The 13,280-nt window shown below is 43.7% G+C and overlaps 1 protein-coding gene across 1 annotated transcript in view; it reads right to left on the bottom strand.

Annotated features, from left to right (window-relative positions):
• The window catches only part of Trit1 (tRNA isopentenyltransferase 1), a 46,723-nt gene that overhangs the window by 15,091 nt on the left and 18,352 nt on the right, over positions 1-13,280 (bottom strand). Inside the window, exon 2 of the mRNA XM_051188709.1 lies at positions 1,210-1,377. Within this exon, the coding sequence (XP_051044666.1) occupies positions 1,210-1,377 (168 nt within the window). The remainder of the gene's footprint in view (positions 1-1,209; positions 1,378-13,280) is intronic.

Raw genomic sequence — 13,280 nt, 5'->3', positions numbered from 1 at the left:
CTGTGTCTGTGGTGTGCACTTTTGGGAATGAATTTTTCCTTCTCTGGGATCTGGTGATCAAATGTGGGTCATCAGATTTATATGGCAAATGGCTTTACCCCCTGAGCTGTCTCACCAGCCCCAGTGTTACAAATTCACCTAGTATTTTATAACTGCTACTGTCAATGCACCCTCAAGTTAATGGCTCAAGATTTTCTCCCCCCCCCCCCCCCCGGGATTGAACTAAGACCCCATTCATTCATATTGGTCAAGTGCTCTGACAAATGGCTACATCCCCCATTGGTTATTACAACTTTTCAATGTTTGTCTTAATAGCTGGCAGTTCAGGTATTAAAGACAATCTGAATTTTAAAATATAAAGCAAGCCCCTTATATCACTCATTTTTTGATTTTGTCTTTTATGCTTTTGAGATGGTGTCACTATGTATCCCGGGCTGGCACTGAATGTCCAATCCTCCTGTCTCTGCTTCCCCTATAGCTAAAATGATAGGTGTAAACTACTTCACCAAGTTCCTTTTCTCAAAAATGTTTTATCTTATCCAGAACTATTTTTCTGAATCTTTTCCTATCCAACAATCCCTTTGAAGTTTTCAGTGACTGCATTATCATTATAAATTTATAATATAATTACAGGGCAGGAAACTGAAGCTTTACCCAGCAAAAACAACATGGTCAAAAGAGGTTATTTCAGAATTAGAACATAGACTTCCTAAATCAGTGTCCCCGTCATAAAATGTTTTTTCCTAAATATCCTCAGGAATCATGTGTAGGCTGGTGAAATGACCCGATTGGTAAAAGCACTTGTCCAGCAAGCCTGATGCCAAGTTCAGTCCCCAGGGGACCACATAAAAAGCCAGATGTGGTGCACACAGCTACAATTCCAGCATCCACACTTCAAAACAGGAGACATCAACAGGAGACTCACTTGGAAGCTCATCACAGGTCAGACAGCAGGAGTACACAGGACAGCAGAAACAACAGAGACCGTGGCTCAACAAGGTAAAATCTTTCGAAATGATAACCTGTACACATAGACGTGGTACACATACAATAATAAAAATACAGGCCTCTTGTGATAGTGCAAACTCTAACTTAGTAGGTCTAGAGTGGAGTTCAAGAGTCAGCACTTCTAATGAGTTCCCAGGGAAACTGCCTATTGGGAGTAGGTGTCCTTGCTTAGAAGAAGGCGCCACTAGAAGCCCACCAAACCTGGGTGCAGTATCTCCTTAAGGATATCAAGGCAGTTGCCCTGTTCTTGAAGTCCACCACAGTGTAGCTGGTCACGAGGGGATCCACAAAGCTGATCATGTGGTGCCGGCACATCTTCTGCTCTTGGGCAGAGACCTTATTGGTGATGATGTCTAGTCCTTCATAGACCTACGACAAAGAAAATGAATGTGAGAACGTTATTGGCCTCCACATAATACTTGGCTGACCCCCAAACAACAGGTCTAGCTTGTGTCTGGGAGCCCAGCCAGAGACAAAAGCTAAGTCATAGAAAGAAGAAAACAGACCACTGGCTTGCTTGTCACACTGTAGTTGTTAGCCTGACTTAAAGATTAAGGAAGAATGTAAACCCATGCTAGGAGAAGGAACCCCACTCTAGGCTTCAACCTTAAGCATTTAAAAATGAACAGCTTCTTTATTTATGCTACTTATCAGGTCTCCAGAAAAGGAGACAATTTGCATTGTTCATAACTCTATTCCAAAAGACTCAGTAGTTCTTGAATTTAAGGAGCTCCAAAGGCTTTTAGGATTCATGTAAGATAGGTTCTGTTTTATGAAGAAGTGGCCAGTCTACAAAGATGCATAAAACACACACATCCTCACCACTGCCTTGTGGAGACATCATGACATGCACAAATGACTGCTCAGGTCAGCACTCATAGTCTAAATACTACGGGCAATATCCTGCCAGCAAGCTCTTGATCTGCCAATTCAACTAAAAAGTTCAAGCGTTCTTTGTCTGAACATAAGGTCTCAGATGGAGACCAGATTTGAAAATACTAGTTTTCGAACAGGAATAAATGTTTGGGATGAAATGCTCTCTCTGTAATCATTGAGTCTACAAGGAGCACTGAACCAACAAAAAGCAAGTTCCACAGAGCCCACAGGATGTTAAAAGCATTTTCTATCTCACATTCCCTTTACTTACATGAGTGTGGAGTAAGTAGAGGACAGTGTTATGGCCACAAGGAAGAGCCCTGGCGCCACACTGCCTCAGTCAGTCCCTGACTCTGTCACTTACCGGCTTTCATTCTTGGAGCACACACACACACACACACACACACACACTAACTTCTCTAACCTCTATCCCTCACAAGTGCAGTGGAGATAATAACACCACCTCAGAGGGTTGTGGGGCTTAAATTACTTAATCCACATAAAATGCACTTTGTTTTTACCCGGCACTCACTAAGCATATGAGGAGTGGGTCTTTATATATCTGTATTACTCCACTCACCACATCAACTTTCTATCAGGCACGTTAAAGGGCTAACCTTCCATCTTGGGATCTGCCTTTAGGTGGTTCTCAACTTTCCAAATGCTGTAGTGACTCCTAACCATAAAATTAACTTCATTGCTACTTTATAACCGTAATTTTGCTACTGTTATGAAGCACAACATAAATATCTGATATGCAGATGGTCTTAGGTGGCCCCTATGAAAGGACCATTTGATAACCCAGGGGAGAACCACTATTCTAGAGGCCCTTAAAATGGAAAGTTTAAAAAAGCAAACACAACCATTTGTGATGGAGTATACTTTAAATCCCAGCACTCTGAAAGCAGAAGCAGGCAGATCTCTGAGTTCTGGGTCAGCCTAATCTACAGGGCGAGTTCAAGGACAGCCAGAGCTACACAGAGAAACCCTGTCTTGAATTGAAAAAGGGCAAACACATAAGTGTAATTCCACACATAAGTAGCACCAGTAGGCCCATGCTATTATAAACAAAACGCCTACCATGCGGTACATAGTATATACAAACACCAGAAATACCAGGAAAAATGAAATCACAGTTTAACTTGTAGTTATATAGAGTTAAAAACTATAACTCATATAAATATTTCAATTACCAGTATATATTATCATCTTTAAGTGATTTGCTAATCCTTTGCCTCCTATAGCATCCTATTAATCAGGACAGGACATAACGATATTGCTAAGCTGAAGGTTGTGGCACTTACTCATAATCCCAGCACTAGAGAGGCTGAGGCTAAGGTGCAAGGGTCACAAGTTTGAGGCCAGTCTGCACTGCATGGAGAGCTCCTATCTCAAAGAAACAACTAAAGGAATACATGAAATGATGCGGCACTTAAAGTCTGAGTTAGGTGGTTTCTTATGTGACTATCACAGTATATACTTCCAGCAACCTACAGACTAGGTTGCTACAGTGTCACTGGCTGATTTAAACCACCAGAGTTAACCACTCTGGGAGATGAATGAAAATACACACTGCAGGAATGGGGGGAAGGGCAGACCTGCAACACTGGCCAAGCTTCCCAAACTAAAGCTAGATGACCGACATAGGAATTTACTACTATTTTTGGTCTCCATTTCTCTGTGTCTCCATGTCTGTCAGAGTCAATCTGTCTCTCTGTCTCTCTCTGCTTGGGAACAGTCGTAGATGGGAGGGCAGGGGTGGAGAAACAGGACAGCTCAGTGAGTAACGGCACTTACCACCAAGCCTGATAACAACCTGAATTTGATACTTAGGATCCATCTTCCATCTTGCACAAGTTGTCCCCTAACCTCCACATGAAAGCCATGGCCTGTGCACCAACCCCCACACTAAAAATCAAAGCTTAAATAGGGCTGGGAATGCCATGCCTGCCTAACATGTACAGAGTCCTGGATTCGGTCATAACATCACATTGCAGGGTATGGGGGAGGAATGCGTGCTTGTTGTGATCCACACTCTGGAGGCAGAGGTAGGAGATCAGAAGCTCAAGGTCAGTCGGCCTGACAACATAGAGGCTAGGTTGGGCTGTATTAAACCTTATCTCATAATTAGCTAAACAGCAGGAAAAGTCTCACCATGCAGCCCTGGCTAGCCTTAAACTCAGAGATCATCTGCCTCTGCTTCCCAAGTTCGAAGATTTCAGGTCTGTGCCACCATGCCCAGCTTATTTATTTTTTGTTTGTTTATTTAAAGCCTCAGGTAAGGCTGGGAGTGTAACTTAGGGCTAGGCCCTTGCCTAGCAATTGAAAGGCATCTTAAATTGGATTCCTAGCATCACAAGAAACAAATAAGAAAAATAAGGCTGGTGCATGTCTTTGATCCCAGCACTTGTGAGGCAGAGATCTCTGGAAGTTTGGAGCCAGCCTAGTCTACAAAGTGAATTCCAGGACAGCCATCACTGTTACACAGAGAAATCCTGTCTCCAAAAAAAAAAAAAAAAAAAAAAAAAAGGAGGAGGAGGAGAAACAGTACAGAAAAACAAACGTTGACAAGAATGCAAAGACACTGAGACTTTTGGGACACTCAGAAATTTAAGATGGTTTATCCACCCCAGAACAGGTGAGCTCTCAGGCTCTGGGCTGGCTCTGCAGTCCCCAACTGACATCACCATGGCCTCTAAGCTGACCTTACAGACCCTTCCCTACTGCTGTTGCAGCTCACGTGTTTTGCAAACAGCCTACTCAGGTCTGGTATCATCCAATGTGTACAAAAGAAGTATCTCGGAGAGACACATCCTCAGGAGTCTATTCTTTTACCACATTATGGAATTTTCCATTTGGACAACAACCAATTTGACAACCAACTCCATCAGCAAAATAACAGCTGTGCTACTGATGAACTGTGGTGATACTTTGCTTATGATATAACAAAAAAGTCTGCCTGAAGATCAGAGTGCAAAGCTAGCCATACTAGCTAGCCATACTAGCTAGCCATAGAGGCCAGGCAGTGGTGATGCACATCTTTAATTACAGCAATCGGGAGACGGAGGCAAACGGATTTCTATTAGTTCAAGGCCACCCTAAGCTACATGAAATTGAGCCAGTCTAAAAGAGAAACAGAGCTCACACAAAGATGATCTTGGCACTTGGGATCCCACACCTTTAATCTCAGCACTAGAGATGAATATAAGGAGGAGGAGAAGACAGGAGCTCAATGCAGACTGAGGAGCAGTGCAGTCTGGAGATGCTATCTGAGGACAGGACCCCCCCCCCCTGGTCTGAGCATTGGTAGAGGTGAGAACTGTCTAGGGTCTGGCCACTTTGCTTTAACCCCAATATCTGTCTCTGGGTTTTTATTATTAATATCAATTAGAATTTGTGCTACAATGAACCCACCATCTAACTCTTCACCCACCATGCCTAAGCAGCTATCCACCTCTCTGCAGACTCTCCTTCCCACTCCTCAACCAAGCCCTCTGCACAGCACCTGTCACTCGCAGGCTCTGGAAGTGACACAGGGGAGGCCTTCATCGATTTCTCCCTGAAGCTCAATCACTCCTTCTCAGCAATAAGGAGGGCTGATACCAATGTGGTCTTTTCTCCACTCAGCACTGCCAGCCTCCACACCCAGATTCCCTGCAGACTGAAGACAGAATGAAGAAAAACCTGGAGAGCATCCTCTCTTACTGCAAGGACTCTGCCTGTATCTGGCAGGCCCCAAAGGCTTTCACATCCAAAGGCATCGCCCAGTCTCTCAGCTCTTCCACAGTGTCCACAAAGGACACTTCTATGAGTTCTCCTCATAGCCTGTACAGCAGCAGCCCCAAATTCCTAGGCAATGACAGTAATGGCAGCTAGGAGCTTGTCAGCACCAACCGCAAGATCAGACAGCTGCTAGACAGCTTCTTTCAAACACCTGCCCGTCCTTGATGCCATCTAAATGCCAAGAGGAAGAAAATACTGGTAAGAAAACATGAAATCTTTTCACTTAAAAATCTCCATAGGTAGAGTTCTTATGAGTAGTAAGATATCTGAGGCCAGGCACTTCTATAATCTTAGCACTCAAGAAGTAGAAGTTTTTCTTTTTCGATCACAAGTTAAGGCCGACCCTACATAGCAAGAGCCTGCCTCAAAACACAAAAAGGAGCCAGGAATGGTGACATATGCCTTTAAATGCAGACTGCTCTATGCATGAGTTCCAGGCCAGCCAAGACTACTTTATGAGACCCTGTCTCAAAAATTAAATAACACAAGGAGGAAAAAGAGAAGGGACAACAAAGGGTCCTTTGGTCCTCTGAACTGACTCTGAAAGCCAAGATGAGATGGCAGCAGCCCTCTGTGCCTGAGCTTTATGATTCCCCATTCAGAAGCTGAATTGCCATCAAGGGACTGCAACAGGCTCTCAGCCCACAGCCTCCAAGGCCACCATGAAGCAGAGTGGTCCACGTTCTAGTCTATTTTCCTTGGCATCCGTATAGAAAAGTGAAGAGCACGCAGGACACATGTAACTCATGGAGGGATCAGAGTTCTCTGACTTATGACCTCACCCTGCACAGGCTGACAAACAACCTACAGGCAACACCAGACCATGCTGGAGCCAACCAAGACAGGTGCAGGGGCAGCTGTGGCCTTCTCCATTCTGTGGTCTGTCAATGGGTGATCTCTGAGGTCTAACAGTCCTTCCTCTCCCTGCTCTGCAGGACTAGCAACACAAGTTCTCTGTGTTCATGGGGCTAGAGTTCAATTCTGGGCCTGGGGGGTTGGGAGTGGGTGGTAAGGGCAAGCCCTACTGCCCAAGCCTCAGCTCTTTCTTATCTCCTGCCTCAGAGATCCTCTGTCCTCCACTGAAGGGCTCCCTCAGGGTCTGAAGAAAAGTACCTGTTCCCATGAGCCCTTCTCTCTGGCCCTGTTATACTTGCTAGACCACGTTTTTGTAACTTTGATTAAAGTTCATCAGCCTCTATAAATAAAACCTGATAGACCGACACAGACTATGAAAAAAATAAAAAATAAATAAACATGGTAGAGCCAGAGGTTGGAGAGAGCCTCAGCAGTTAAGAGTACTCATTGCTCTTGCAGAGGACCTGGCTTCAGGTCTCGGGAGCCAAAGGGCAGCTTACAACCATGGTCCAATTCCAGGGGATCCAATGCCTTCTTCTGACATTCTCTGGCACCAGACATGTACACAGTGCACATACACACATGTAGAGAGTCACATCTTTAAAAATTTTAAAAAATGGTAGAGCTATAAGAATAATGTGAAAGTTCCTCAAAAAGTAAAAAATCAAACTACTATCTGACATAACAAATCTCCTTTGGGTTTATACCCAAAATAATGAAAGCAGGATATGAACACATATTACTATAATCATGTTCATAAATAACATTATTCACAAAAGCCAAAACCCATGAGCAGATGAATGGAAACACATAATGGAGTATATACATCCTGTGATGTGATATGGATATATATATATATATACACTCTGCCTTAAAGAGAGAAGAAAATGTGGCCCACGTTAGAACAAAGACAAGTCTTGAAGATGTGACTGATGAGTGAAACACGCCAGCCCTAAAAGGGCACAAGCTTCTGAGGCCCCATGAACATGGTTCCATTTACACAAGACTACTGTGGCAGACAGAAAGCAGGCTTCTGGTTAATGGACAGAGCATCAGTCCCGAAAAGACAGGAGTGTACTAGAAATGGAAGGTGGTGATGGCCACAGGGAGATGTGAATGTCCAAAGTGCCAGTAATCTGGCAGAAGTAACAGCCGAGGGATGGCTTAGCAGGTACAGGCACTTGTCATCACGGACCTTTCACTTGAGTTTGACCCCAGAATCTACATGCTGAATTGTGCAAGTTGTCCTCTAACATCCATGTGCATGCTATGGCATGGGCACCCATGTAAAATGTAAAAAAAATTTAAGTGGTCCTTGAGCTGGGTGTGGTGATACACACCTTTAACCCAGGCATTCAAGAGACAGAAGCAAAAGCAGAGGCAGGTGAATCTCTGTGAGTTCAAGGCCAGCCAGGAATACGTAATAAGATTCTGTCTCAAAAAAAGGAAAAAAAAAAAAAAATTTAAAGAGAACCTGAAATAATATGGTAAATTCAGTTTATACACTGTCATTTTGTGTGTGTTGTGTGTGTGTGCGCGCGTGTGCACGCGCATGCTGATGGAGACTGAACCCAGGATGTTGGACATGTGGAAAATGTACTTTCCCACTGACCTACGCATATTTTATCGGAATTTGATATATATATATATATATATATATATATATATATATATATATATTGTTTGAGCCAGGGTCTCACATAGTGGCCCAGGCTAAACTCAAACTCACTTTGTATCTGAGGCTAACCTTGAACTTCTAATCTTCCATCTTCTACTTCCCAAGTGCTAGGTTTATATGTGTGTGCCTCACACAAGCTTAAAAAAGAAAGCACCGATGACAGCTTTTAGACTTTTAGAGAACTGATAATATTCCATTTCTTTAACTTGTGGTTACAGAGACATTTTTTTTCCTCTGACAATTTATTGAGCTGTACGGACACAAATGATAACATTTTTTGGGATATATATATATATATATATATATATATATATTGTTAAAAATCAGCTGCAGAGCTAAAAAGTAAAAACAGGGGGCTGGACAGATGGCTCAGTGGTTAAGAGCACATGATGCTCTTGCAAAAAGACCTGAGTTCAATTCCCAGCACTCATTATCGGTTGGTTCACAACTACCTGTAATTCTAGCACCAGGGGAATCTGACGCCCTCTTCTGGCTTCTATGGGCATTGCACTCATGTTATTCACAGACATGCAGGCAGGCAAAACATGGAAAAATAGATAAATAAACAGCAAAACCACAAGAATAAGCTACTAGCCATTTACATTAAAGATAAATATTCAAACACACCCGAAAGGCACTGAGGGCATAGCTCAATAGAGAGCAAGCACTTCTAGCACACCCTGGCTTAATCCTTAGTACTGCAGAGAGGAAAAGAGAGACAAAAATACGTAACAAAACCTAGGAACAAATCATTTTGTAAAATGCTAGTTTGGGCCCAGGTTTAGGTGACATCTATATCTCAAATTCCACAGTCATGCTCAGAATTTTATAATGTATTTATTATTTATGTCTAGGACATTCTTTCACCAGGCTAGATTAGGCCTGTGGCTGAAGGCCTTGCATACAACCTCATGCACAGTTCAGTTAGCTTCAGTGTGCAGAGAACAGTCAGTCTGGAAACTGCAAGAGCTAAAAAGAAATCTTTCAAAGACAACAAGCCACTTGGCTCCATTTCCCTGCTCCCATGGGAACCTGTGATGGGAGCTTACAGAAATGGCTGTGAGGGAGATCAGCTGGCAGAGTGCTGGCCCAGCACAAATGAGGTCATGAGTTGATTCCTAGCACTACATAAACTGAGTGTGGTGGAGCATGCCTTTTATGACAGCACTCTAACATAGCACGACCAGAAGTTCAAGGTTATCCTAGGCCACATAAGGAATTCAAAGCCTGCCTGGGTTAGAGATACTGTCTAAAAAAGAAAAATGTGATCACAAGCTTCGCTCAGTATAAATTATATTTTGAAAATAGTAAGAAAACATGGGGATTTTTTTGTGTGTGATATCTGAAATGTTCTCAAAATTTAGAGTTTAAGAAGGAGAGACAATTCAGCAGGTAAAGGTGCATGCTGCCTGATGGCCTGAGTTCAGTCACTAGGACCCATGTGATAAAGAAGAAAACTAACTCCCGCTCCAAGGAGGGGCAACAACAGGATTGTTGCAGCTCACTAGTCTCCAGTCCAGCCAAGAAAGGAAGACTGTCTCAGGCACAGACTCGAACGAGAAACGAAAAGGCAGAGAGTAATAGAAAACACCTGTGCCCACTGCTAGCCACGATGTGAACATCACAGCCACCCACACAAGGCATATGTACACACACACACACACACACTCACAATTAATGTATGACCTGTAGTATTCCCTAAATACCGTATCAAACCATTGAACATTAAGCCAGGCAGTAGTATTGCACGCTTTTAATCCTAGCATGCAGGAGACAGAGGCAAGTGGATCTCTGTGAGTTCAAGGCCAGCCTGGTCTGGAGAGTAAGTTCTAGGATAGCCAGGGAGAAACTCTTTTTCAAAAATAAGACAATCAAAATAAACAATCAAACATTTAACACTGAACCAAATTTTATAGGAGAATAGATCTCTGTCTTGATTGTTGGATAGTTTATTTCCAGAGAGGAAATTTTCTGGGAAAAGGCCAGAGTTTAAGAAAGATGACCTCTAAATTGGCAGAGCTGGAGTGCCCAAAGATGGTAAATAGGGTGGAGAAACTATGACAGAAGTGAGGGGAGCTAGATGGACTAGCAAGCAGGAGCTCTCAGCTGCAAGCCATGCTGTCCAGCAAACACACCGGCTGTCTAAACTGACAGAGGGCTACTGCCTGTGGACTAGACATGCTGAATGAATAAAAACATGATAAACAGAAGAGTTCTTTGGCCCCTTCAACAAAGGATTTACCTGTCCCCAATGTCAACAGTCCTTGAATGGGAGACCCTGTCCCATAAAACCACCTGAGAATCTCTTCCAGATCTTGGGGGATCCATTAGCATTATAATCTGCTAAAGCTGCCATCCTGTAGGGTGCACCTAGGTCTGTGGTAGCCAACAGTGCCCTGGCACTAGGCACTCTGGAGCCCCAACTGACCTGGCTGGCTGGTTTTGACACTGCAGTGTAACACCTACAATAAAAGGAAATGCTTCTCCCTAAGTTTGTTCTTTCTTCCAAGTTACTGGCTCTTTATGACTTCATTTCCTTCCCATCCCACATTAGATCCTGCAGTCCTCCACCACATTCTTCTCTTCCTAGAAAACTACAGCCTCGGTTTACAGACCAATACAACCACCACTACCCTTCTCTGCTCGCTGACCCCACCTTCAAGTGTTCTGGGGCTGTCACTGAGGTCACAAGGGACCTGCTTGCCAAATACAACCCTGCAAACTCAACCTTCAAACAAATTCTGGAAAAAGCAGCACTATGCTACTGCTGAGCCCTCCAGGTCAGAAACCGCTCTCCTCTGGGCCCTGACGGCGCCATTCTCTCTGGGCGTCTCATCTCAACTAGCCCTTCCTCAGTCTCCTTTACTGCCATTCATCTATTGGCAATGCCTACTATAGGAACACTACTGACAAATGGCATTCCTAACGGCGTGTGCCTGCCATTTCAGAAACCTCTCTGGATAGCATGGCTTCTACCATTATTTTCGTGCTGACAGTTTCCAAGTCTGTATCTGCAGTCTAGGTCTTCCTTGTGGTGCCAGGCCTGTACACCAACTGGACATTTCCATCTCAATGAAAGCTGCCTGCAGTGCAATGAAGGGATCACAGCACAGGGCTCTGACTGCCCCACAGGGCTCTGCCTCACCACTCCCTAGCCCTGAGCTCAGTTATTTAACCCACTGTGCCCCAGACTCTTCACTTACAAACTGAGGAGTTGCTGTTACAATTAAACAATTCACATAAACAAAGCCTTTCCTTTAGAGGCAGCCAACCAATGTTAGCTAGCTAGCTAGTATTATTGCCTTCCTTATCTGTCACATCATCACCCCAAACCGGCACCTAAGCTGCAAACTGACCTTAACTATATCTCCTCCTGTGTTTGAGCAAATCACCTAGGTAATGAACTAAAGGCCTTAAAGGGTTCCTGGTACTCCTATTTCTCTTCACATTCCCTACTAACTCAACTCTCATCCCCATGCCAGTTCTTACTTTTTTTTTGTTTACTTATTTATTTTTTTTAACATTTTTATTTATATTACTTATGTATACAGCTTTCTGCCTGCATGTATCCATGTGAGCCACCAGGTGGTTGCTGGAAATTGAACTCAGGACCTCTGGAAGAACAGTCAGTGAACTTAACCTCTGAGCCATCTCTCCAGCACCATTAAAAGACTACTTTATTGTTGTTGTTGTTGCTTTTTAAGTTTTTTGAGATAGGGTTTTTTTTGTGTAGCCCTGGCTGTCCTGGAACTCACTTTGTAGACCAGGCTGTCCTCAAACTCACAGATATCCTCCTACCTCTGCCTCCCAAGTGCTGGGGTTAAAGGCGTGTACCACCATCACCCGTCTAAAATAATTTTTAAAATTAGCATGAGTTAGTTAGGTGTAGTAGCAAATGGCTTTAATCCCAGGTCTTAGGAGTTGAAGACTCCAGGACAGCCAGGGCTACACTGTGAGATCCTGCTTCAAAAAATAAATAGGAACCAGGCAGAGGTGACACATGCCTTTAATCCCAGCACTTGGGAGGCAGAGGTAGGCAGATCTTTGAGAGTTCAAGGCCAGCCTGGTCTACAGAGCAAGTTCCAGGACAACTAGGGCTGCACAGAGAAACCCTGTCTCGAAAGACAAAAACAAACAAACAAAAATTATCCCCACATGCCAGTGAGATGTCTTGGTGGGAAATGATGTTTGCCACTAAGCCTAATAACCTGCCTTTGAATCCCAGAACCAACATGATAAAAGGAAAGAAAAGACTTCCAGCCAGGCTTTCTCTACCTCCACAGGCACACCATGGCACAAGCACACCCACACATTCACAAACACACAAGTTAAACACAGCAAGAATCTTAACATTTACCACCATCATGTTTCCTACGGTCATTACAAACTGTGACCTGCATGATCTCTCCAATCTCTCCAAAAGAGGTCCACATTGCATTTTTCTGAAGAGAAAATCAGATTCCACCCAGCCCCAAACTCCTTAAAAGCATGTCCCTGTGAGAGCTGAGCTGTCCCCAGAGGCTCCCAGCTCCCTTCATGGCTCCCATAGAACCATGCATCTCCTACCATCACAGAACTTACTGTACAGGACTTCAGAAGCTTCCTTTTACTTCCATCTTTCTGATGTCCCTGGAGCCTCAGGTCACAACACGTGTGTTTTTAGCCATGTTGTTGTAATGCCTGATCTATCACACACAAAGTGACTTAGCATGAATAAGTCACTTTCTCCCCTGCAGCTCCCTGTTTCTCACATCTAACCATTTCAGCAGTCCACACTTCAGGGGATGGGCCGGGGTAGACATATGTACACGAGAGGAAGAAACATTCTTTAAAGAATGTTGGCACTAGAAAACCCATTTTGTTTTAATAAGATAGGGTCTCACCATGTAGCCTTGATTGACTGGCGCTCCCTCTGTGGGTCAGGCCATCATAGCTTGTGGCTAGTCTCTTGCACGAGAGTCACCAATACTGTGATTACAGGTTTAGGCTAGCAGGTCCACCTAGAAAGCTGACTTTCCTTTTATCAAATTCAACTAAGCAGATGCTCAACAGAGCATTTAAAAAAGTTAACCTTTTAAAT

Source organism: Phodopus roborovskii, unplaced genomic scaffold (assembly GCF_943737965.1).
Source record: "Phodopus roborovskii unplaced genomic scaffold, PHOROB, whole genome shotgun sequence".
Classification (NCBI taxonomy): domain Eukaryota; kingdom Metazoa; phylum Chordata; class Mammalia; order Rodentia; family Cricetidae; genus Phodopus; species Phodopus roborovskii.
Note: the sequence above shows the minus strand (reverse complement) of the source record. Positions and strands in the feature narration are given on the sequence as shown.